The 22,804-nt window shown below is 38.3% G+C and overlaps 5 protein-coding genes and 1 pseudogene across 8 annotated transcripts; 4 read left to right on the forward strand and 2 right to left on the reverse strand.

Annotated features, from left to right (window-relative positions):
* Positions 1-579: 579 nt before the first annotated feature.
* On the forward strand, positions 580-2,583 carry LOC104708396 (CBL-interacting serine/threonine-protein kinase 2 pseudogene; annotated as a pseudogene). Its single transcript, XR_015563805.1, has 2 exons — positions 580-713; positions 882-2,583. The product of XR_015563805.1 is annotated as a CBL-interacting serine/threonine-protein kinase 2 pseudogene (transcript).
* Positions 2,584-3,261: 678 nt separating this feature from the next.
* Positions 3,262-5,741, forward strand: LOC104708398 (uncharacterized). Its single transcript, XM_010424958.3, has 6 exons — positions 3,262-3,598; positions 4,099-4,171; positions 4,273-4,366; positions 4,614-4,754; positions 4,830-4,887; positions 4,977-5,741. Exons 1-6 carry the CDS (start codon positions 3,566-3,568, stop codon positions 5,463-5,465), a joined length of 888 nt encoding a protein of 295 aa, XP_010423260.1. The 5' UTR covers positions 3,262-3,565; the 3' UTR covers positions 5,466-5,741.
* Positions 4,221-7,345, reverse strand: LOC104708397 (zinc finger CCCH domain-containing protein 25-like). Of its 3 annotated transcripts, XR_015564224.1 has the most exons (5): positions 7,181-7,345; positions 6,798-7,021; positions 5,953-6,679; positions 5,727-5,801; positions 4,221-5,607 (listed from the first exon to the last, which is right to left on the reverse strand). XR_015564224.1 is itself a non-coding variant. In XM_019228932.2 (3 exons), exons 2-3 carry the CDS (start codon positions 6,980-6,982, stop codon positions 5,989-5,991), a joined length of 876 nt encoding a protein of 291 aa, XP_019084477.2. In that variant the 5' UTR covers positions 6,983-7,021; positions 7,181-7,345; the 3' UTR covers positions 4,221-5,988. The 3 variants fall into 3 exon arrangements, 1 of the variants encoding a protein (XP_019084477.2); XR_015564223.1 differs by having other exon boundaries at positions 5,727-6,679; XM_019228932.2 differs by having other exon boundaries at positions 4,221-6,679.
* A 4,849-nt stretch (positions 7,346-12,194) lies between these two features.
* On the forward strand, positions 12,195-15,881 carry LOC104708399 (WAT1-related protein At5g07050). Its single transcript, XM_087462541.1, has 7 exons — positions 12,195-13,992; positions 14,108-14,170; positions 14,268-14,384; positions 14,489-14,738; positions 14,881-15,042; positions 15,133-15,284; positions 15,478-15,881. The coding sequence occupies exons 1-7, from the start codon at positions 13,784-13,786 to the stop codon at positions 15,722-15,724; spliced, it is 1,200 nt and encodes a 399-aa protein (XP_087318667.1). The 5' UTR covers positions 12,195-13,783; the 3' UTR covers positions 15,725-15,881.
* A 460-nt stretch (positions 15,882-16,341) lies between these two features.
* Positions 16,342-17,117, reverse strand: LOC104708400 (putative RING-H2 finger protein ATL69). The gene has a single exon (XM_010424960.3). The coding sequence runs from the start codon at positions 17,038-17,040 to the stop codon at positions 16,558-16,560; it is 483 nt and encodes a 160-aa protein (XP_010423262.1). The 5' UTR covers positions 17,041-17,117; the 3' UTR covers positions 16,342-16,557.
* A 2,760-nt stretch (positions 17,118-19,877) lies between these two features.
* Positions 19,878-22,516, forward strand: LOC104734716 (aspartyl protease AED3-like). The gene is made up of 3 exons (XM_010454348.3): positions 19,878-20,621; positions 21,160-21,640; positions 21,904-22,516. The coding sequence occupies exons 1-3, from the start codon at positions 20,145-20,147 to the stop codon at positions 22,263-22,265; spliced, it is 1,320 nt and encodes a 439-aa protein (XP_010452650.3). The 5' UTR covers positions 19,878-20,144; the 3' UTR covers positions 22,266-22,516.
* The last annotated feature ends 288 nt before the right edge of the window (positions 22,517-22,804 follow it).

The raw sequence follows: 22,804 nt of genomic DNA on the forward strand, positions 1-22,804 counted from the left end.
ATATAGTAAAAACTCAAAAGTATTAGAAAAGAGTTAAAAAAATCGCTACAATCAAAATTTGAATCTTCCCTAGCAAAATGCATAGATAATTCATAATTGTGATTTGACTATTTGAGAGTTGAGACGTAATCCAAAACAAACCTAGACTTTTATTTTATTTTTTTGGGCAACAAACCTAGATTTTATGTGTTGTGGTTGTTTCTAAAGTATTACGAATTGGTTTAAAGTTTAAAGTTTAAACAAACAACAGCTTTAAATAGGATGCTTTTATCGTCGATCGGCACAAAAAAAAAACAAAAAGGCTTTATCGTCGGCACAAAAATATAAATAAATAGGATGCTTTAATCGTTTAAAAATCACAAAATCACCTAAAAGGGAAAATAAAATAAAACCAAAACGATCGCAACAGTGCATAATTGCGCATTAGGTGGACAATCCCACGGGCAACACATGCCCCTCTGTCTATTTCACTTCCTCTTTTTCTAATAAATAAAAATCTTATGTTAGATGTTTCTTTTCTTTTTTATTTAAAATAAGAATCCCAAAAATATAAATAAAAGAAAATTTAGACAGAGACACAGAGGAACAGAACTGAGTCCACTGGTGTGATTGGTCGACAAAAAAACGAATGCAGAGAGATAGAGAGAGAGAGAGAGAGAGAGAGATCCAAACTTCATCTTCTGTTGTTTCGAATTCGTCGCTCCAATCAAAAGGTGATATTCATTCTTCTTCCTTTCTCTCTCTTTCGAATTGGGTTCTCAGGGTTCTGCTTCTCAATCTGATCTAGGTAGGGGTTGGTTTATAAAGTCTCTCGAGTCTTAATACAATCGTTGTGCTTTGTGGTTTTGAAAAAAGTGATCTTTTGTTGTTGCTACATTTAGACTAGATTAGGATGGAGAACAAACCAAGTGTATTAACTAGTAGATACGAGGTTGGGAGGTTATTGGGTCAAGGCACTTTTGCAAAAGTATATTACGGAAGGAGCAATCATACAAACGACGGTGTAGCTATCAAGATGATTGATAAAGACAAGGTTATGAGAGTCGGGCTAAGCGAGCAGATCAAACGAGAGATCTCTGTCATGAGGATTGCTAAACACCCTAACGTCGTCCAGTTATACGAAGTTATGGCAACCAAGTCTAGGATTTACTTTGTCATCGAGTATTGTAAAGGCGGTGAGCTTTTCAACAAGGTTGCAAAAGGCAAACTTAAAGATGTTGCTTGGAAATATTTTTACCAGCTTATCAGCGCGGTTGATTTTTGCCATAGTCGTGGAGTTTATCACCGTGACATTAAGCCGGAGAATCTCTTGTTGGATGATAATGACAATCTCAAGGTTTCTGATTTTGGTTTAAGCGCGCTTGCTGATTGCAAACGTCAAGATGGTCTTTTGCATACGACTTGTGGTACACCTGCTTATGTTGCCCCCGAGGTTATTAACCGTAAAGGATATGATGGTACGAAAGCGGATATTTGGTCTTGTGGTGTTGTCTTGTTTGTGCTTTTGGCTGGCTATCTTCCTTTTCATGACTCTAATCTCATGGAGATGTATAGGAAGATAGGTAAAGCAGACTTCAAGTGTCCCACCTGGTTTGCTCCTGAAGTAAAGAGACTTTTGTGTAAGATGTTGGACCCTCACCATGAGACTAGAATCACTATTGCTAAAATCAAGGAGAGTTCTTGGTTCAGAAAAGGTTTGCAGTTGAAGCAAAGAAAGATGGAGAAACAAGTCAGAGAAGCTGCTGCTAATAGTCCAGTGGAAGCTGCTGGAGGTGCAGGTCCAAGTGAAAACGGAGAAAGCCACGAGCCGCCTCAGCTTGCAAACTTGAACGCTTTTGATATTATCGCTTTGTCTATGGGGTTTGATCTGGCAGGACTTTTGGGGGACTTGTATGACAAGAGAGAATCAAGATTCGCGTCTCGGAAACCTGCTTCAGAGATCATTTCTAAGCTAGAGGATGTTGCCAAGTGCCTTAAGCTGAAGATAAGAAAGCAAGACGCAGGCTTGTTTAAACTGGAACGGTTAAAAGAAGGAAGGAAAGGAGTTTTGACGATGGATGCAGAGATATTCCAAGTGACGCCTACGTTTCACCTGGTTGAAGTCAAGAAATGTAATGGGGATACAATAGAGTATCAGAAGCTAGTGGAGGAGGATCTTAGACCTGCTCTGGCAGATATTGTTTGGGTTTGGCAAGGAGAGAAGGAGAAGAAAGAAGAGCAGTTACCGCAGGATGAACAAGAAGAGCAAGAACCATTGTAGTGCGAAGCTGCATAGAAAACAGAAGCAAGCACAGGAGTTGTAGGAGGAACACAAAGAAGACGAGAAACTCTCTCGCGGCTTAAGCTGAAAGAGAAGCAGCATCAAGGAAACCTCAAACGAACGAGATAACTATGAGAAACAAAAGCAGAGGAGAGGAAAACATACACAAAGTTGAGATTGTTTTTTTACATATATAGCCTAGCAAAAAAAAATTGTAGAGAAAGTTGATTGTTGTAACAATTACGAGCTCTCGCGTGAAGTTTTGAACTTGTATTGTGTAACTTTGAGTACTACCGTATATGAATGACTGAAGATTTGATCGAGATACAATAGCAGCACCAAGATTTTGTATTACCGACCCACCCAACAATATTTACGGTTTATTAGTCGTCCGGAGTGGGTGAGAGAGGGAATGAATCACAATTATGAATTTATTACTACTAATAAAAGCTGTAAATAGAAAACAGAAAAATTAATAAAATAAATGAGACATTAAAATTGATTAGGAAGATAAAACGATTGACGTTTGACTGAGAGTAATTGACGTTTCGTTAATTTGAAGTAACGAAAAAATGGCTTTTGGTATATCTTTTAAGCTAGCTTGCATATAAATGTCTCATTACCTTCTTGCAAAACCCTAGTCACCAATTTCCCTTGCACGAATTTTGGCAAATGAAACAATAGAACACGTCTGAGAGTCTTCTCTTCGAGAGATGACTTTGTCTCTGTTTTCAAAGATACATATTTTTTTTTTTTTTTTTTTTCAACATGTGGGATATGAAACCTTTGAAAACATAAACAGAGTCATCTCTGTCCAAAAGAAGGCTTCAGACGTTTATTCGTTCCTTTGTTCACACAAAAGCAGAACCTTTAACGAACGGAGAGTAGTTTGAACAAAACCCGGACTTTTTTTTATTTTCTTAAGCTTGAATCCGAGAAAGGGGTAATTTCGTCTTTTTGCTTATTTGATTTTTAATTGATTTATTGTATATGGTTAAATCGTGAGGGGGGGGGGGGATTGACAAAAAAAAAAAAAAAAAAAAAGGTTAAATCGTGGGGGGATGTTGTACGGACGAACAATTCGGGAGGAAGAAATCGTCGTTAGATCTGGTTTTGTTGTTGTGGATGTTGTGGCCATCCACCACCAACTCCTTTCATACAAACAAACAAAAAAAAAAAATATTCCTTTGTTAAAAAAAATAGTAAAGAATTGGTTTGCCTTCTTTAATTTCGAATCTGAAGGACTTTTGTGTGTGTTTCGTTCTTTTCTTTCGAAGCGTTTCTCTGGGATTCAACAAACATATCATGAGGAAGAAGCTCGACACTCGTTTCCCTGCTGTAAGTTCTTTTTTTTCTTTTTCTCTTTTTTGGGTTTTTTTTAGTCTCATGTCTTTCTGCTTTATTGAATCGATTTGGTTGTTCCAAAGTTTCATACTTTTTCTACGATTTTGATGACCCAAAAAAAAAAAAAATTGTATTTTGATTTTGAGTTTGTATGTTTGTCTCTGTTTCGATGTCTTGATATGTGAGCCAGTTTGTGTTTTGGGATTTTGTCTATCTGGTTGCATGCATCATCATCAAGGTCCTCTATTGAATGCAGAGGAGTTTTGTTTTTATGGTCGCAAACCGCTCGAATCAATTCACCATCACTTAAAAAGTTATTTCGTTTCCAGTAGCTTTGGCCTTTGATAGTTTTCTATGCTCTGTAGTGTGTTCTTGTTTGTGCACAAATACCATTTGCGTAGTGTTTCTTTTGAAAGTTGCCAACTTTTTAATATATGCTTTGAGCCTCGGAGATAGTTACCCTCTCTTCCCCTGTTATCTCTGCGAATTTTCAGGCTCGCATAAAGAAAATTATGCAAGCTGACGAGGATGTTGGCAAGATCGCTTTGGCGGTTCCTGTCTTAGTTTGTGAGTCAGAGTCAACACATTACCTCCTATTATTATTACCTACTCTGTATTGGACTTGTTTAATGTTTTTCATTAACTTTTCATCTACTTACTTATTACAGCAAAAGCTTTGGAATTATTCTTACAAGACCTTTGTGATCATACTTATGAAATTACTCTTCAACGAGGAGCCAAGACCGTCAGCTCACTTCACCTGTAAGTTCATCTCTTATTGCTTCTCACTGCACGCTTGCTCATTGCCGAAAACGATTCTAATTTACTTGAGTTTTCAGATGCTATAGCTATCAACTAACCTGTTGTCAGTTTTTCACTAAGCTACTATAGCATGTTACTAGTTTTTTGTCACAGAACTTTATTTCTTTACATTTTTCTCTAGCCGTCATTGTGTTCATCACTTTTTATATTCCACATCCCAATTCGTTGATTTGTCTATTCTCTACAGAAAAAACTGTGTCGAAAGATACAATGTGTTTGATTTTCTAAGGGAAGTTGTAAGCAAAGTTCCTGACTATGGCCATGGGCATGGTCAAAGTCAAGGCCATGCTGATGTAGCCATGGATGACCGCAGTATCTCTAAGAGAAGGTTTGATCTTTGTTAACATCTATTATCTCCATAACTTGATTTATTTTTCCAAGACCCTGTTAAAAGTTACTTCAGGAAGCCGCCGGGTGATGAAGTTAATGACAGCGATGAGGACTTAAAGAAAACCAAAGTGGTGAGCGATTCTTCTGCTCACTATTCTCTTTCGTTTTAGGTTTATGAATGTGTCCTGATATGATGCTTCATATTTTGTCAACAATGCAGCACGAGATGGGGCATGCGGGAATCAGTGGAAGGGGTCGAGGCAGAGGGCGTGGAAGGGGGCGTGGACGAAGTGCAAAAACAGCAGAAAGAGAGCTTCTTCATCATCGCGAGATGGAGATAGATCCAGCCATATTAGTAGCACCACCACTTACTCAAAACGAAATCAAGATGCCTGCACCATCACAACAACATGACAGTGAGAAGAAGGATGTGGATGAGCGGTCTTGCCAGACAAAGCAAGAGCTGCAAAGTCCCGAAGAAGGTAACAACGACACAAACTCAGGGTTGGGTCGGGGTTTTGATCTGAACACACAATCTCTCGACGTCGAGATAAAGGCGCCGGTAATCACAGCCTCGAAGGAAATGAAAACAGAGGAATATCCATGTTGGTCCATCCCGAATATGGGCAATATCGATCCCGTGCAGCTTGCTAATATGAGTAAGAGGTTAGACGAAGACGAAGAAGATTATGACGAGGAGGAAAGCTGATAATGAGACCACAGCCTCGTTAGTGTTATCGAAGTTGGTTTTAGTAGGAAACATGATCTAGGATTGAAATAGAGTAGTATCATTAATATTTGTCTGTTTATGTAGAAAAAAATGTATCTTTTGGCTCTTGCTCTTCCTTTTCCTGCATTTTTTTTGTAAAGTTGAATTAAATAGTGTTATTATTTCTGAAAGTCTAACCCTAATGGGTCCAATTTAATGCCCATTAGGTTAAGAGGTTTGACTTGTGAAAAGTTAAATTACCATTTTTTTTGGCTATATCTTGAAACTTCAAGACTCTTCTGTTACTCAGTCCAAAATGAACATGAGTGTAATGTGCTTTTGATTTGGTTGTATCATTTGGGATAATGAAAAGTTGATGTTGAGCAAAAAAAAAAAATTAAAAAAATTAACATGAGTGTATGGGAAGGAAATCATGGTTGAGATGAAGGGGAGGAATTCTATAATAAGTTTGGCTAATTGAACTTACATGTTTTATATGAACTTTATAAAGTAATGTTCTTTCTTAGTTGGCATATTGGTGCACAGGACCTGGATGATGATGGTTAGGAGGATACTGGAGCTGGTAAGGCAACGACTTATATTCATATGGGGGTTGCCGGTATGGCTGGTGTGGAGGCATCAGGTGAGAAGAAGAAGAAGAAGAAGAAGAAGAAGCTCCGTTGTTCTCACTGGTGCTTGAAGTTGAACCACCTCCCTCTTGGGTAGAAATGTGGCCACCCATTCTCTGCGGGTCCATGGATGGGTAAAAAGGTCCTGGTGCGTGCATATAGAACTGCTGCATCGGTGGGGTCTGTTGAGATATAACTGCTCGAGGTAGTAAACCACAATGAGCCACACTGCCCTGTTGCTGTTGGTTGGAACCACCTTGATCAGGCTTAGGGACCTGAGGTGGTCTTGCCCATGTGAGTTTTAGCCTCTGACCGTTGACGACTAGCTTGTTGGAGAGCCCTTGCATGGCCTTCTCTGCTCCTTCTCGGGTTGTGTATATGACAAACGCACAGGCTTTCTTGGGCAAGATTCTGACAGATTCCATTTCTCCGTAAGCGTAGAATCGGTCTCGGATGTCCTGCTCGAGGGTTATCGAGTTAAGTCCACCGACGTAAAGCGTTCTGATGCTTTCATCCTCTGGTGGTGGGAAAGGGCCCATATCACCAGCTTTTCCAAGTAACTTCATTGCGACTGGATCGTTAATACTGTTAAAAAGAATAAAGAGAAACACAATTCAAACCAACAACTCTGTTTGGCGTGAGTAAAAAATTCAGAGATACTAATACATAGTTACATACAGCAATATAGAAGAAATTAGCTTACCCATAATAACGATCTTTGATGTTTTGATGGGATAGCTCTCCTGTTTCGGGCATCTCATGCCGGTATGCACATCCGGCACCTCTGTTACACTCACCAATGGTGTAGAAACTACAAAGATGTGGTCGGTTCCTTTTATAGTATGGTGTTGTTCTTTCGAGCTTTGAAATAATATCATTAGGTGGCATCTTCCCGAATGAAGATCCATAATCCAGCCCAGCTCTAGTCTACGTAAGAGAGAGATAATCAAAATAACTTGGATAAGTTACCGTGAGGAAACTAGACTTAGTCATCATCAATCATTCACATAACCTAAGCAAACTCTCAAACCAAGAGCGACGTTGAAAAAAAAAAAAGAAGAATGAAACATGGTTCATAGTTCATACCTTTTGGTCATGATGCTCAGCAAAGTACTTTCTGTTGACATCGCTCCTAGGGATAGAGTCATGAGTAGTTATTGAACTAAGAACTTTGAATCAAGAACAAGAAAAACTCTCTTTTATTAATCTTTAGGAAAAATAACTCAAAAACCTAAAGCTCTCAAATCTCTTAGGTTTTACAACTCTCTTGCATCACTTTAAATATAAAAATTTCTCAACACCAATTTCCTAATCTAAAATAGGAAAAATAACTTATTTAGATTATTTCTAAAACACAAATATGTATATTTAGCTTATCCTCCTAAATATACTTTTCTTAGGCCTTAAGCTATTTCAAGCTTAATCCAACATTTTCCTCCTTAAGCTTGAAATCACTCATCTTCAAGTCTTGAACTCCAATGAACTCTCTCATCTCCTTGAACTTTATTCTCCCAAGTGTCTTAGTTAAAATATCTGTCTTTTGCTCTGTTCCAGGAACATGCTCCACTTCTATTAAACCTTTCTCGACGCATTCTCTTATGAAATGGTATCTCCTATGTATATGCTTGGTTTTACCAAGAAACACCGGATTTCTTGTAAGCTCTATTGCCGATTTCTTATCCAGCAAAATTGGGATTTTCTCACTAGCAGAACCAGTCACTTCGGCAAGCAGGTCTTGAAGCCAGATTGCTTGCTTCGCCGCTTCAGTACCAGCCATATACTCAGCCTCGCATGACGACATAACAACCGTAGATTGCTTCTGTGTACACCAATTAATCGGACTAGCACCTAGATAAAACATGTGACTTGTTGTACTTCTACCATCATCTTCATCCGAGTTGTGACTGCTATCACTATATCCGACCAAACTGTTTTTCCCTTCACGATTATACATAAGACCAAGAGAAGTGGTGCCTCTTAAGTATCTAATAACCTGTGTCAAGGCTGCTCCATGGGATTCCTTTGGCTCATGCATATATCTGCTTAACACCCCAACCAATAAGAGAGATCAGGTCGAGTGTGGAGTAAGTATCTAAGGCAACCAATGCTTTGTCTATACTCTTTTCTCGTCAATATTTCGCTCCTGTTGTGCTTTAGATAGCTTCAAGCCAGCATCCATGGGTATATAAACAGAGTTACATTGTTCCATTCCAGCTTCAACTAAGATCTTATTCGCATATCTCTCTTGGCTCAAAGTGATCCCATTTGCGTGTTGCAGAACTTCAATCCCAAGGTAGTAGGTCAGCTTTCCTAAATCACTCATCTCAAATCTTGACGCCATATCCCTTTTAAAATCAAGTATCATGTTTAGGTTAGAACCACTTACAAGTAGATCATCCACATACACCACCACAACAAGGAGATCCTCCTCTTCTTGCTTCCGATATAGTGAGGGTTCCTTGAAGCACTTAGTGAAGTTCAACTCTTTAAGGATCTGATTCAGCTTATTATTCCACGCTCTTGGTGCTTGACGTAACCCGTAGAGTGCCTTGTTAAGCCTATACACCTTATCTTCAGAACCTTGGACCTCAAAACCTTCAGGTTGATTCACATAGACTACCTCTTTTAGTTCTCCATGAAGAAAGGCCGTTTTTACATCGAGATGATGAACTTCCCAGCCGTTTGAAGCCGCTAGTGAAAGAATGAAACGAATTGTTTCAATGCGTGCAACCGGGGCAAATACTTCATCGTAGTCTATGCCGTGTTTTTCCACATATCCCTTTGCCACAAGTCTTGCCTTATACTTATTTATGCTACCATCGGAGTTACGTTTGATTTTAAATACCCACTTTAGTCCGATAGGTTTAACTCCAACTGGACGCTCCATCAAATCCCAAGTGTTGTTCTTTGTTATGGATCCTATTTCTTCTTCACATGCCTCAATCCAATGTTTTTCTCCTTTTGCCTCACTATAATCCCAAGGTTCTTCGTCTATTGCAAGTAGGAGTCGCTCACCTTCAATCTCGGCTAGCAAAACATAGTCATTCAAATAATTTGGCCTCTTTGTTTGTCTTCCTGACTTTCTTACCGGAGCTTGAGCAGTTGAATGTTCTCTTAGATTCTCTGTTTCAATGGTGACCTCATCGTCAACATCATATTCTTCACTAATCTCCTCTATTTCTTCTATTTCCTCTATTTCTTCCGCCTCCTCTGTTTCGTTTATCTCTGGTTCTTGCACTGTCTCTTCCTCCCGAATGCCGTTATTACCAAATTCTCCAAAGATTATGCTGAAGTTTCCCGAATCGTTGACTGTATCCTGCTGTAGATTCACCCAGTTCCAGCTTTTACTCTCATCGAAGACCACATCTCTACTTACTATGATCCTTCGACTTGATGGATCCAATAAACGGTACTCTTTTGAACCAGGTTCAGTTCCTAAGTGTACAAGTGCTCTTGATATATCATCCAGCTTTTTAAGGTGTGGAGTCTCTGTTTTTGCATACGATATACAACCAAAGACCCGTATATGCTCGATATTTGGTTTCTTCAAGGTGAAAGCTTCATATGGAGTCTTATCGACCAAGGTTCTTGTAGCCACCCTATTGATAAGGTAAGTAGCATGCCTCACAGCTTTCCCCATAGGTAATTCGGCAAAATCATATGTTTTAAAATGCTCCTTGTCATCTCCAATAACGTCCTGTTTCGTCGCTCAACAACACCATTTTGTTGAAGAGAGTACGGTGTCGTCAGATGCCTTTTAATACCCGTATTATTACAAAAGGTTTGAAATTCCTGTGAAACAAACTCGCCACCACGATATGTTCGAAACGTTCTAATGGAAGTTCTTGTTTCTTGCTCGACCATCGATTTAAAGATCTTGAATTTGTCAAGTGCTTCGCTTTTTTCTTTCAAGAGGATCGACCACATGTAGCGGGAATAGTCGTCAATGAGTACAAAGATGTATCTTTTCCGCGCAGCTGTAGCAGGAGTGATTGGTCCGCAAAGGTCTCCGTGTATGAGCTCAAGCGTGTGTGTGGCTTGATATGATATTGCTTGAGGCCAAACTTTTCTTATTTGCTTCCCAAGCAAGCATGAAGCACATAACTCTTTTTCATTTTCAATACTCGGCATCCCTGTGACTAATTCTTTCTTTACCATTGTCTTCATGCTCTCTATACCGATATGTCCTAACCTTGCATGCCACTTTGCTGATTCACTCACTGTCTGAAGTTGCAAGCACCATTTTGTATGCTCTGTTTCCATAGTCACCTTGTACAATCGATTTCGAGACCTATTTACCTTTACCAAAAGCTTACCATCACGGTCATGTAGACTAATTATGTTGCTCCTCAAGTCCGGTATAAAGTAGACATCGGCTAGCACCTTCCTTTCTCCATTCTTAGTTACAAAAAGAATAGATCCCTTTCCTTTTATGTCAATGCGTGAATCATCACCAAATCATACCTTTCCCGTGACCGTCTCGTCAATCCTTGAGAAATATGACCGATTTCCGCTCATATGGTTGCTAGCACCATTGTCCAAATACCACACATTATCACCATCTGTGTGTGTTTCAAATTCATTAGGTTTCACATTTCTTTCATTGAGGTACACCACCTCGTGCATCATCAATGCATCAGCTTCTTGTGTCTTATTCTGTTCATTCTCGAGTGTCTCTTGAAGCTTGAGAAGTCTATCTGGGCAATTCGACGCATAATGTCATGTCTTGTCACATCTGTAGCAGATGACTTTAGATGTGTCTCGCTCTTGTCGATAGCCGTTGTTCGGAGGATAACCATATCGTCCGCGTCCTCTTCCTCTTCCATAAAATCTTCCACCTTGACCTCTTCCTCATCCAGAATTATAAGGAGCCTGATATGATTGTGATTCTGCAGTAACGCACATGAGCTTTCCTTGATCGTCTTGATGATCCTCTTCTTTGGAGATTATTTCTTCGTAAGTTTTCAACCTTCCCACAATATCTTCAAAGGTCGTGGTGTTCAAGTCAATAACTTGTTCAAGAGAAGCCACAATGTGTATGTATCTTTTCCTTGGTAGAATTCGGCCATCAGAGTCTGTAGTCTAGCTTCTTTGACCCTCTCTGCTCCCATATGTCTTGTTTTTATAGCATCCCAAACAGCTTTTGAGGTTTCAAGGTTTCCAACTTGTAGAATTAATGCTTCAGGTATGAATTGGAACAGCAAGGCTTTCGCCATATTATTCTTCTCTTCGTCGCTTGTTCCAGGTTCAATTGACTCCCATACTTTGTGGACCTTCAGCGTCAAAGTTATGCGCATAGACCAGACCGTGTAGTTGGTAAGGGTAAGCATCGGACACTTGATGGACGAGGAACCAGTTTCTTGCGGTATGTTTGCTGCGGTTGAGGTTGTTGCTGAAATTATCTCACTCATGGTTTTAACTTCACAAGATAAAGCCTCTCGCCTTCTTCTTCTTAACGCCTTTGGTTTCTAGCTCTGATACCAAATATTGAACTAAGAACTTTGAATCAAGAACAAGAAAAACTCTCTTTTATTAATCTTTAGGAAAAATAACTCAAAAACCTAAAGCTCTCAAATCTCTTAGGTTTTACAACTCTCTTGCATCACCTTAAATATAAAAAACTCTCAACACCAATTTCCTAATCTAAAATAGGAAAAATAACTTATTTTGATTATTCCTAAAACACAAATATGTATATTTAGCTTATCCTCCTAAATATATTTTTCTTAGGCCTTAAGCTATTTCAAGCTTAATCGAACAGTAGTGATGTTGAGTGCGGTGTCTCTGACCTGAACAAGAAGACCATAATCGAGATCCAGAAGACAGACTTGGCATACATTTTTCAGCTTGGAGCAAGTCTGACAGATTTCAGTCTTTTTGAATCTAGCATCACGGCCAGGCTGCCACCTAAAAAACGTGAAAGAGCGTGTACATATCTTGCATTCCTTATTATAATTCGCTCGGGTCTGCATATTAAACAAATACAACAAACACATCGATCAGGAAACACAAAATACAAATAAATAATAAAAACCACAGTGCAACGAATCTGATAACTACTAGTCTACTACCAACCCTAAAGCTATATAGATTACTTAGTGAACCACTCCAATATACATAGAAATCATCAACGAGCAATATAAGAGAGATGAGATTCGAAAGGAAAGATTATTGAAAACGAGAAAATCATCATTCGAACGTAAGGATTGTCACCGAGGCATGATTCGCAGATGATTGGGAAATCGGAGCGTTCCCATCCATCGGCTCCATGATCTCGCAATATTCTGTGAGCCATTCTCTTTCTCCTCCTCCTGATTTACTCGATGATCGATGATACCTTAGGGCTTAGGGCTTGTGGCGGTACATTTTTTTATAATAGGGCAGAGAGTCGGTTTTGACTTTTTTATTTGGGTGACTTTTTCGGTTATCTCAACAACAACACATTAGTTCGGGCCCAGAAGATTGGAAATTGGCCCGTTCTTATTTGCACTAAATGGGCTTTTAGTCGGTCCATAAAGATTGTCGTTCTTATTTATGGCAAGCCTAGGGTAAATAAAATGTCGCAACGGAGGAACTTGCAAGATTTAAGAGATTGTCATTTCTTTCCTTGCTTGCCAAGTTGGTATTAGTAGGAAACCTGATGTAGGATTGAAATAGAGTAGTTAGTCTGATTATGTAGAGAAAGAAAAAAAATGTATCTTTTGGCTCCTGCTCTTCTTTTCCTTGCATTTTTTTTTTGTAAGTCATCATTTCACACTCCAAATTTGTGAGGACACGAAACCGTTTCTACTCATCCTCCTTACTCACTCAAAATTGACACATCGTGTCTCATTTTCCTGTAAGATGTGATTCTAGCCGTTTGATTAGAAAGAGTTATTTACTTTCGTGAAGGGGTAACTTAGCTTTTGGATGATTTTATATTATCAAATGGTCTAAGTTCGAAGATTTAACTTTCATGCATGTCACCTTAATGCCTTCTTTGTCATTTATTTGCTTACCTCAAGAGTCACTACAATGATGCCTTACATGTTCCTCTTAAACCCTCCCATTACCTTCCACGTGTCCCCTACCCTACCATTTCTTTTCCCCCGTTTTTTTCCCCCCAATAAACAACATCTATATCTGTTTCTTCTCGAATCATGCAAAAGTGCATTATCACACTCTAGGCATCTTTTTAGCTACTAAAATCAAAAGTGCGCTTTTGATTATTGGCTAGAACCTTGAACGTTGAGTTGTATAGGTCGGAAATTTGATGATATTAACTGATGTAACAATTATCTGTCCCTCAAAATCTTGTACTTGGAAGATCAGAAGGGAAAAATAAATTTAATACCTACATTAGTTAGCGATTAATTAGACCATTCCTCCTAACTCATTTTTTTGGTAAATTAGCTATTGATCACGAGGACGGATCGATATTGATAGATTCGTTTCATAATTTCATAATTTGCCTAATGGAAGTGTACATAGTATTTCGACTGGTTATCTATGATTAATTAAAGGGGATTCGACCTGTATATTTGAGTCCCAATGACTATAGAGGGGAGGTGAGATAGTGATGTCAACCAAGAAACGTATAAATAATTTAACAAATAGAAAACTATATGTAGTTACTGCGTTGCGTTTTACTATAAATACATAAGACCACTACCACAAATTTTTTACTCAAACACACAACATTAAAACATCATGTCGATGGAGGAGCTTAGTAGCTGTGAGAGCTTTCTCACAAGCTCTAAACCCTACTTTGCCATGATATCTCTCCAGTTTGGGTACGCCGGAATGAACATAATTACCAAAATATCCCTCAATACCGGTATGAGCCACTATGTCCTTGTCGTCTACCGCCATGCAATCGCCACCGCCGTTATCGCACCCTTTGCTTTCTTCTTCGAAAGGTAATTATATCCACTTTAATTTTTTCTTCATCATGACATTATTTAATTTCTTATTCACCAATAAAAAGATAAAATTGTAATTTGTTTCTAACTCCGGATTTTATATTTTCTACAGGAAAGCTCAGCCGAAAATAACGTTCACCATTTTCATGCAACTATTCATTCTAGGCCTTCTCGGGTTGTTACTTATTCAATGTCTCTATTTAACTACGTTTCCTTTGGAAAAAATACAAAGAAAGAGAGTTAACATTTTATACGATAAACAAATTTTACAGGCCGGTGATCGACCAAAACTTCTACTATATGGGGTTGAAATATACGTCGCCCACGTTCTCGTGCGCCATGAGTAACATGCTTCCGGCCATGACCTTTATCTTAGCCGTTTTATTTCGGTACGTAAATAAGTTCACAAATTTATATTTCTAAGCGTAATTTGTGGTTTTAAACGGTAAAAAAATTAATTCAAAAAAACACTACGTACTAATTGTGATAATAGGATGGAGATGTTGGACGTGAAGAAACTGTGGTGTCAAGCGAAAATAGGCGGAACGGTGGTAACAGTGGGCGGAGCGATGGTGATGACACTTTACAAGGGACCTATCGTTGAGCTGTTTTGGACCAAGTATATGCACCTTCAAGACAATGAGACGGCGTCGTCTAAGAGCTCAAGTGATAAGGATTTTCTCAAAGGATCCATCCTCCTCATCTTAGCAACACTCGCATGGGCATCCCTCTTCGTCCTACAGGTATGTACGCACATAAAGAGAAAAATTGAGTAAAAACTCGAGATTCTCTTTAGTATTGCTTTTTTGTGTTTACGTCAAAAGAACAATTTTACAATTATATATTCGCTCTTTTTCTAATATATGGTTTGGTTTATGTGACTAGGCAAGAATACTAAAGACGTACGCGAAGCATCAACTTTCTCTAACAACACTAATTTGCTTCATCGGAACAATACAAGCAGTAGCAGTGACGTTTGTGATGGAACACAACCCTTCTGCTTGGAGAATTGGTTGGGACATGAACCTTCTTGCCGCCGCTTACTCTGTAATATTATTAGCTTCTCTAAACTTTTCATATGCGATCACTCTATTTTTTATTTACTAAATCTAATAGATTAATGACTAATTATATTAGGGGATTGTGGCATCAAGTATCTCATACTATGTGCAAGGGATAGTGATGAAGAAAAGAGGACCTGTGTTTGCTACTGCCTTTAGTCCTTTAATGATGGTTATTGTTGCTGTCATGGGTTCTTTTGTCTTGGCAGAAAAGATATTCCTTGGAGGGTAAAAATTCTACTTCTGCCTATTTTTCTCCTTGATCTCCATGCATAGTTATGATGAATATCTCACTTAAGGCTTTGTTGGAAACTGTACAATCCATGTGATATATACAAGTAAAGTATACCAGCTAAACCGAGTTAACCAAACCAAATTATTTACATAACCAATAGGCTTATCAATTGTTTGCGTCATGCAGGGTGATTGGTGCAGTACTGATTGTAATTGGATTGTATGCGGTCTTATGGGGAAAGCAAAAGGAGAATCAAGTGACAATATGTGAACCCACCAAGACTGAATTGAACAGTAAAATAACTGAGGATGTGGAAGCTAATGGAACTGAAATGAAAATCTTGGAAGGTGATCATAACTCTATGCTCTCTACGATTGTGATCAGCGTACCACTATCGGAAACACCTTTGAAGAAGACTATTCAAGAGCCATGAAGATTGCACTTTATGTATGTTACGAGGAGAAAAATAAAACTAAAGGCTGTCTGTTTAAGTCGAATCAGTATTTTTGTCTTTTAATTTTGAACTATATATATGTGAGAGGGATGTGAAACCGTAAAGAGTTACAAAATAATACGAAGGCTTTCAACCATATTGAGGATTTGTCACCAAATATCAATTGCTTTACTATACTGCTCGTAAATGACATATGTATACTTATTATCTGGACCGCTTCGTCCCCTTGGAGAGCATCCAATGTAAGGAACAGAGTAATCCACACTTTAAAAACTATTTTTGAAGCATGTGCAAAGTAAATTTAACGTCATCAAAACGAGAAATTTGATAATTAAATACTATAATTATTCAATTTCTCTTCAAATTTTTTTATTTTTCTTATTTGAATATGGTACCAAATAAATTACTTTTATATTGCTATATTTCACTTACGTAGAATGAAAAGGAACAAAAATAAAAGAGGGAAAACCTTATTCCCAAAATAAAAGTTGAGATCCCAAAATCAAAGCACAGAAATCTGTACAAAGATGTGATTTCCTATGAAGTACTGTATGAAACTATGAAGTACGTTTAAAAGTTGAGTGAGCTAGGCTAAATGTAGATCCAAAGGCTGATCATATAAGTCACAATCGCAGACTCATGCAACAAAATAAAAAATAATCCAAAGTTTTTTCATAAAAGCGTTAGAAAAATTTACGACTTTTATTGAGCTTTCAAATTCAATTTTAAGTATAACAAATTTTAAATTAATTTCATCAAATCTCGAAACATAAAGGAGGGAGCTAAACAAGAAAAGGTGATTAACCAACCCTTCACCTGATTTGAAAGGCAAGTGGGACCAAATCGGACAATGGAGTGGCTAGCCTAGACGGAGCCGGTGAGTTCCTACAAAGAGGACACGTAGCACTAGTCCGGAGCCACTCATCAACACAATCAGTATGGAAGCAGTGGTTACATTCCGGTATACACCGAACCGGTTCCCTAGCCTCGTAATCACATAAACATATCGAACATGGGCCGTTGTTGGGCCTCGGTAATCTCCGGCTATCTCCCAACACTATCCTTGGATATGACTCTATCACCGGCCGGTCTAGACCGAGTTTCACCACAGCCGCGGGCGACGGCCATTCAAGAACTCCGTCACTCGTCATAGCTTCATCTCTTCCTGTAGATTTTGACCTTATGCAGATGTATGAAGCCAGCATTATGAAGGAAATGAGAACCAAGATGCTTACGGCAATGGCGATGCCATAGCCTAGCCCAACCCCACTGGCCGGAGGACTTATCGGAGACATATATATATTGAGAGTAAAGAGAGTGAGAGCTAGAGAGAGAGTAGATCAAAAGGTGGAAATAAGAAGAAGAGATCGGTTAGTAGTAGAAGGGGACAAGTTTGACGTAGTCCGCGGGAAAGCAATTAAATGGTCCTGCACAACAATTAATTTTTCTCACACATGTATATTATAGATTGGTTATGAAATTATGTAATACTCTTCCAAAATCTTTCCATCTTCTTGTATTAATTATAATGGACCATTGACTCTTGATTATTTTTTAGAGATTCTATTTGAAGGTTTTAATATTTTAGCGCGGAAACCGACAAAATAAACTAGTACTAGTAGTAGTCCTTGAAGTTAGTGTTTAACTATAACATCAATTGTACAACCATTTTTATTTGGACCTGGAAAAATGCCTATGTTGCCTATGCCCTAAGACGGGCTTGTGTACATAACATATCTTTTGGTGTGTGTACGAATTTCCAGCGACGATCACTAATTCAGTTGTAAATTTATCTTATCAATTAGATCTTGAAGTTCTTAACACGAAAGAAAAGAGTAGTTTTATCTTTTACTATCCCATAATCCACCTTAATTAGCCAAAGCTCTTTCACTAAAACAAGTTGAAATTGGCCACGTATATAAAGCTTTAGAAGTAAATGTCAACTGAAATGTTTCTTCTTCGCCTTCATCTAGGCACCAAATAAACTATTTTGTCAAGGGCCAAAAGCAAACCCATTACGAAAGATCTAGATAGCCGAAATCATTTCCTTACCTCTATACTTGTCTTCCGGACCCGGTCCTTCAACTTAATTGATTCACCCATTACCCCTTTCAGAAAAGGGAACAAGGCTTTTTACAAAAAGGTTAATGATTCATGTTTTTGTGAAAAACTGTGGCCTCATTAAGAAATTGTGGAATCAGTTTTTTTTTCGCGGGATTTCACATAATCACTTTCTTTTCTTCTTCTTTTTTGAGGAAAAAATGTAAATCGCATTCCAAGATATTTCATAATCACATTTTAAGCTACATTTTTTTTTGTTTTTTTTTTTTTCAAATTACTTCCAAACGGTTATTTGATTATCTCATACAAGAGTATGAAGTAATTGTATAGCTCACAAATCTAGTTATTTACTTTATTTTTGTCGGTGAAAGATCTAAATAGGCGAAATCACAAATCTAGTTATATATCATTCATATAATGTTATATCCAGTATAGTACCACTTCTGAATCTAATATCTCATACAATCAAATCGGTATTGCACTTCGAGTCACATTATCATTCAGGACTTATATTAATTTTTACCTTGTCAACTTGTTCATATACATATAACATATGTGCGTACGTGTTCTTCAGATTCTATATTGAAGGAGCGTGAGTAATGAAGTGAACGGAGTGGCAATCGAATAACCGTATCACATACGATTTTGGGCCCTTTGTGATCAGCCCAATCTTTGCATAAACACATTTTGTTGAATATATAAATACTTTTTAAAAAGGAATAATCACAAAATACACTAACCATGTTCTATTTTGTCAAAAGTTCATCACAAAATACACTAACCATGTTCTATTTTATATATCATGTGGGAGACAAGTATATTTTTCCTTATTATACGCTGCCCATCAATAACTAATAATACCCCACAGGAGTAGTGGAAATCTCAAGAAAAGTAACTTTTTGCACTATCGGAAGAGTAAAGAAACAGACGAATAAATTACATTATTGGCCGACACCAGTTTTTTACAAACAAAAAGAAAAGAGTAATAATGGCATGCTTACAAAATAAGGTGTAATAACTAAACCAGCACCGAAGTTTTAACCGGTCTGCATTATTGGAGCTTCTGCAAGAAACAAGAGCAACAATTCTCTATTTTAGATGGTTCTGAAGTGGTTATAGTGATTGACAATCACAGTCACTCTTTCTAAATTGATTTTTGGATATTTGACTGCATAACCCACTTTTTTATTCAGAAAAACAAATATGTATACAATTTGAGATAATATCTCGGCTTGAATTGGGAGAATATTCTCTTCGAAAATACGGTATGGTTAAGAGATAATTAAATAAATTATGGAAAAGATCTCGGATCAATATCTTAGATTTTTTTCCCTCTAAAGAGACACTGAGAATACACTATACACTCCCCAAAAATCATTCTAAGATCACATAGGTCAAAATTTACAGAGTTTAGAAAGGTAGCAACTAGCAACTAAATAAATAAACAAAATTTTAGAACTCTGCAACTGCTTTTATCTCATGTACAGTGTAACGTTGTTGAAGGTCCGATCCAACTCTCGAAGGCAGGACTGAGGAAAGGAAGAGACGAAACAAAATCTTGAAGAGCTAGATGTACGGTTGAAATTGGTTGTTCCAAACCGGTGATTGCTGTATACTGAAAAAGCGTTTTTCCCAACGGATCGGGCAATTAGGTTAAGGATAATGTTTTAGATATGCTCTCTAACAATTATTATTGTTCTTACTTCTTATAGACAGTCCAACAAAAAAAGATGTTCCTGCGAAGACCTAAACCAAGACAAAAACATTTTTTAATAAGTCAAAATTTCTGCAATGTATTAGCTTCAAATGTTTGCAACTAGAAACCCAAAAACAAAATTAAACACTAATAGAGTATAGCTTTATCACCCTGAAACCCAACCACATAAAATCAAACATGCCACTATATACACTCTATCAAATACCAAAACCATTTCCCTTCCAACCTAATCTTTTTCAAGAATGAAAAATTTGTGTATTATGAAGATTTAGCAAAATCCTACATCACATTATTTTACGGTGTTTATGAACTAACAAACAATAATTATATTCCCTTGTTATGGAAAATTTAACTATTATGAAAATTGATAGATTAAATAAATAATCTCTTCCAACAAAAATACTAGAGCGTTTTAACTTAACCTTTGTTACCCCGCCTGATTCGAATTTAAAACCTAACAAACCGGAAATAGTCCTTGATTTGTATCATATAATTGATATAGTTTAATATAGGTTTGATTTTATGTGGTTGGTCATTTTCTAGCTCAGACCACTATATATACCCTCTCATGCCAACCCCATTTAATATCCCATCCAACACAAATTAAAAGCACATAATACAATGTCTAGTCTTGTTTTTTTCCTCCAACTTCTTTTCATCGTCCCATTAGCACTTGGGTTAAACCACCCAAACTGTGACCTGACCAAGACTCAAGACCAAGGCTCCACCCTAAGAATCTTCCACATAGACAGCCCTTGCTCCCCTTTCAAATCATCATCCCCACTCTCATGGGAAGCGCGTGTGCTGAAGACGCTGGCTCAAGACCAGGCACGTCTCCAGTACTTGGGCAACCTCGTCGCCAAGAGATCTGTTGTTCCCATCGCCTCAGGGCGTCAAATGTTGCAGAGCACCACATACATTGTCAAGGCTTTGATCGGAACTCCGGCTCAGTCACTGCTCCTAGCAATGGACACCAGCAGTGACGTGGCTTGGATTCCTTGCTCAGGCTGCGCTGGATGTCCTTCTAACACAGCCTTTTCTCCCGCCAAGTCCACCTCCTTCAAGAACGTTAGCTGCAGCGCTCCTCAGTGTAAACAGGTATAATCTGTACTACAATACATAACTGATAACACACCTACGCCTACTGCCTACACATATAATAAATATGTTTTTGGAATGTTTTTTGATTAATCAATTATATTCTCACAATTACATTATAACATTATTAATGAACAGGACGTCATATTAAAAAGAATAGAAAAAGTATCTAGCTCATGAGTATGGCACACATAGTATATTATATTGTAGTCAAACTTTAATATTAGTAACCTGCGATTTGTTTTCATCTTAAAAATTGGAGCATGAGAATATTATTGCTGTCCTCAAATGAACACAGTAGCAGATCTAGACTTTAGTTAATCAATATATGAATGAAAAAGGACAGTCTCTATTTTATTACGTGAAACAAGTTTTTACAGAGAGTAGGTCCCACGTGGTTATAATTGACAACTCCACCCACATTCCAAAATAACGTTCACGGGTTATTACAGAACCACTCAAAACTCGACCGACACGATAGTCACACTACAGTTGCACTGCACTAAGTTATTGACATTCACGTGAACACTTGTTGCAGGTTCCGAACCCCACGTGCGGAGGACGCGCGTGCTCGTTCAACCTCACTTACGGAAGCTCCTCCATTGCGGCTAACCTCTCCCAGGACACGATCCGCCTCGCCTCCGACCCGATCAAAGCCTTTACATTCGGATGCGTCAACAAAGTCACCGGTGGAAGCACCATCCCACCGCCACAAGGCTTGTTGGGCTTGGGTCGAGGCCCACTCTCACTCATGTCACAGGCTCAGTCCATTTACAAGTCCACTTTCTCTTACTGTTTGCCAAGTTTCAGGTCTCTGACCTTCTCCGGTTCGCTCAGACTCGGTCCTACCTCCCAGCCCCTGCGCGTGAAGTACACTCCACTTCTTAAAAACCCTAGAAGGTCTTCTCTGTATTACGTCAACCTCGTCGCCATCCGCGTCGGTCGGAAAGTCGTCGATTTACCTCCGGCAGCTATTGCTTTTAATCCTACTACCGGCGCTGGAACCATCTTTGACTCTGGTATTTAATTACTCTTCCCCGGTTTGATTTGTTTGGTTTATTAACGGTTTTATTATGCTGATACAATTTCACATTGGTACAAAAAATTAAAATTACTAGTACATTAATAAAATATTTATAAATACTCCGTAAACAATAAACAATTTAATCTTGAGTTATTGGCTTCGGTTTAGTTCATTAATGTGTTTTATTTGTGTTTTGGTTTGGCGTTTAATTGGTTATATAGTACTATTCATAATTTGATTTAATAATTTGATGTGTAGGGACTGTGTACACGCGGCTGGCTAAACCAGTATACGAGGCAGTGAGGAACGAGTTCAGGAAGCGCGTGAAGCCCCATACCGCCGTAGTTACGTCACTCGGAGGTTTCGACACGTGCTACACAGGGCAAGTCACGGTGCCGACGATAACATTCATGTTCAAGGGAGTGAACATGACGATGCCGGCTGATAACCTGATGTTACACAGCACCGCCGGGAGCACGTCGTGCCTGGCCATAGCCGCAGCGCCGGAAAACGTAAACTCTGTCGTCAATGTCATCGCGAGCATGCAGCAGCAGAACTACCGTGTCCTCATCGACGTTCCCAATGGACGGCTCGGTTTGGCACGTGAACGATGCTCTTAGAAAGATGAATGAGACAATAAGAGCCTACTCATATTTATGCAGAGACTTGTTTGTTTGTGTTTATTTGTGTGTTTCATTTTTGTCCTTTCTCTTGTTGTTTGCTTCACCAGTATTAGAGGGCGGTGGTGGTGTGTAGCATTTGTGCTATGCTATCTAGTCATTTTTATGGTTTTTAAATTGTTCTTGAATTCTCTAGAGATTCGGGTCGTCTTAACTAATCAAATAATGAAACTATGTATTTGGTCCTTAAATTACGGTATGCAACTTAAAAACAAAAAATTATCGCACTGATCAACATTTAAAGGATATTCTCGCGATTGTTACTCAGAAAAAGCGCGCGGCAGTTTCATTCAGCTCATGGTTTTCAAAAGGATCCCACACTCTAAAGCTTATATAGGGCTGTGTGGCTTTGTAAATTATGTATACGACAACGACATTTAAGTTTTTTGTTAAAACACATAAACATGGTTAAAACCTGAGTGTCATATCGGTCACCTAAAAAAAAGTGCCACACACTTGGTGCACTCCATTATGAGGAT

This window comes from Camelina sativa, chromosome 8 (assembly GCF_030686135.1).
Source record: "Camelina sativa cultivar CO46 ecotype springtype chromosome 8, ASM3068613v1".
NCBI lineage: Eukaryota > Viridiplantae > Streptophyta > Magnoliopsida > Brassicales > Brassicaceae > Camelina > Camelina sativa.

Coding starts and splice junctions, on each gene's coding strand:
- LOC104708398 (XM_010424958.3), top strand. CDS start 3,566: ATGAGGAAGAAGCTCGACACTCGTTTCCCTGCT. Junction 4,755..4,829: donor CGCAGTATCTCTAAGAGAAG/GTTTGATCTTTG, acceptor AAGTTACTTCAG/GAAGCCGCCGGGTGATGAAG. Junction 4,888..4,976: donor ACTTAAAGAAAACCAAAGTG/GTGAGCGATTCT, acceptor TCAACAATGCAG/CACGAGATGGGGCATGCGGG.
- LOC104708400 (XM_010424960.3), bottom strand. CDS start 17,040: ATGTCTCCGATAAGTCCTCCGGCCAGTGGGGTTGGGCTAGGCTATGGC.
- LOC104708399 (XM_087462541.1), top strand. CDS start 13,784: ATGTCGATGGAGGAGCTTAGTAGCTGTGAGAGCTTTCTCACAAGCTCT. Junction 15,043..15,132: donor TTCTTGCCGCCGCTTACTCT/GTAATATTATTA, acceptor TAATTATATTAG/GGGATTGTGGCATCAAGTAT. Junction 15,285..15,477: donor GAAAAGATATTCCTTGGAGG/GTAAAAATTCTA, acceptor TGCGTCATGCAG/GGTGATTGGTGCAGTACTGA.
- LOC104734716 (XM_010454348.3), top strand. CDS start 20,145: ATGTCTAGTCTTGTTTTTTTCCTCCAACTTCTTTTCATCGTCCCATTA. Junction 20,622..21,159: donor GCGCTCCTCAGTGTAAACAG/GTATAATCTGTA, acceptor CACTTGTTGCAG/GTTCCGAACCCCACGTGCGG. Junction 21,641..21,903: donor TGGAACCATCTTTGACTCTG/GTATTTAATTAC, acceptor TTTGATGTGTAG/GGACTGTGTACACGCGGCTG.
- LOC104708397 (XM_019228932.2), bottom strand. CDS start 6,982: ATGCCACCTAATGATATTATTTCAAAGCTCGAAAGAACAACACCATAC. Junction 6,680..6,797: donor ATCAAAGATCGTTATTATGG/GTAAGCTAATTT, acceptor TCTTTTTAACAG/TATTAACGATCCAGTCGCAA.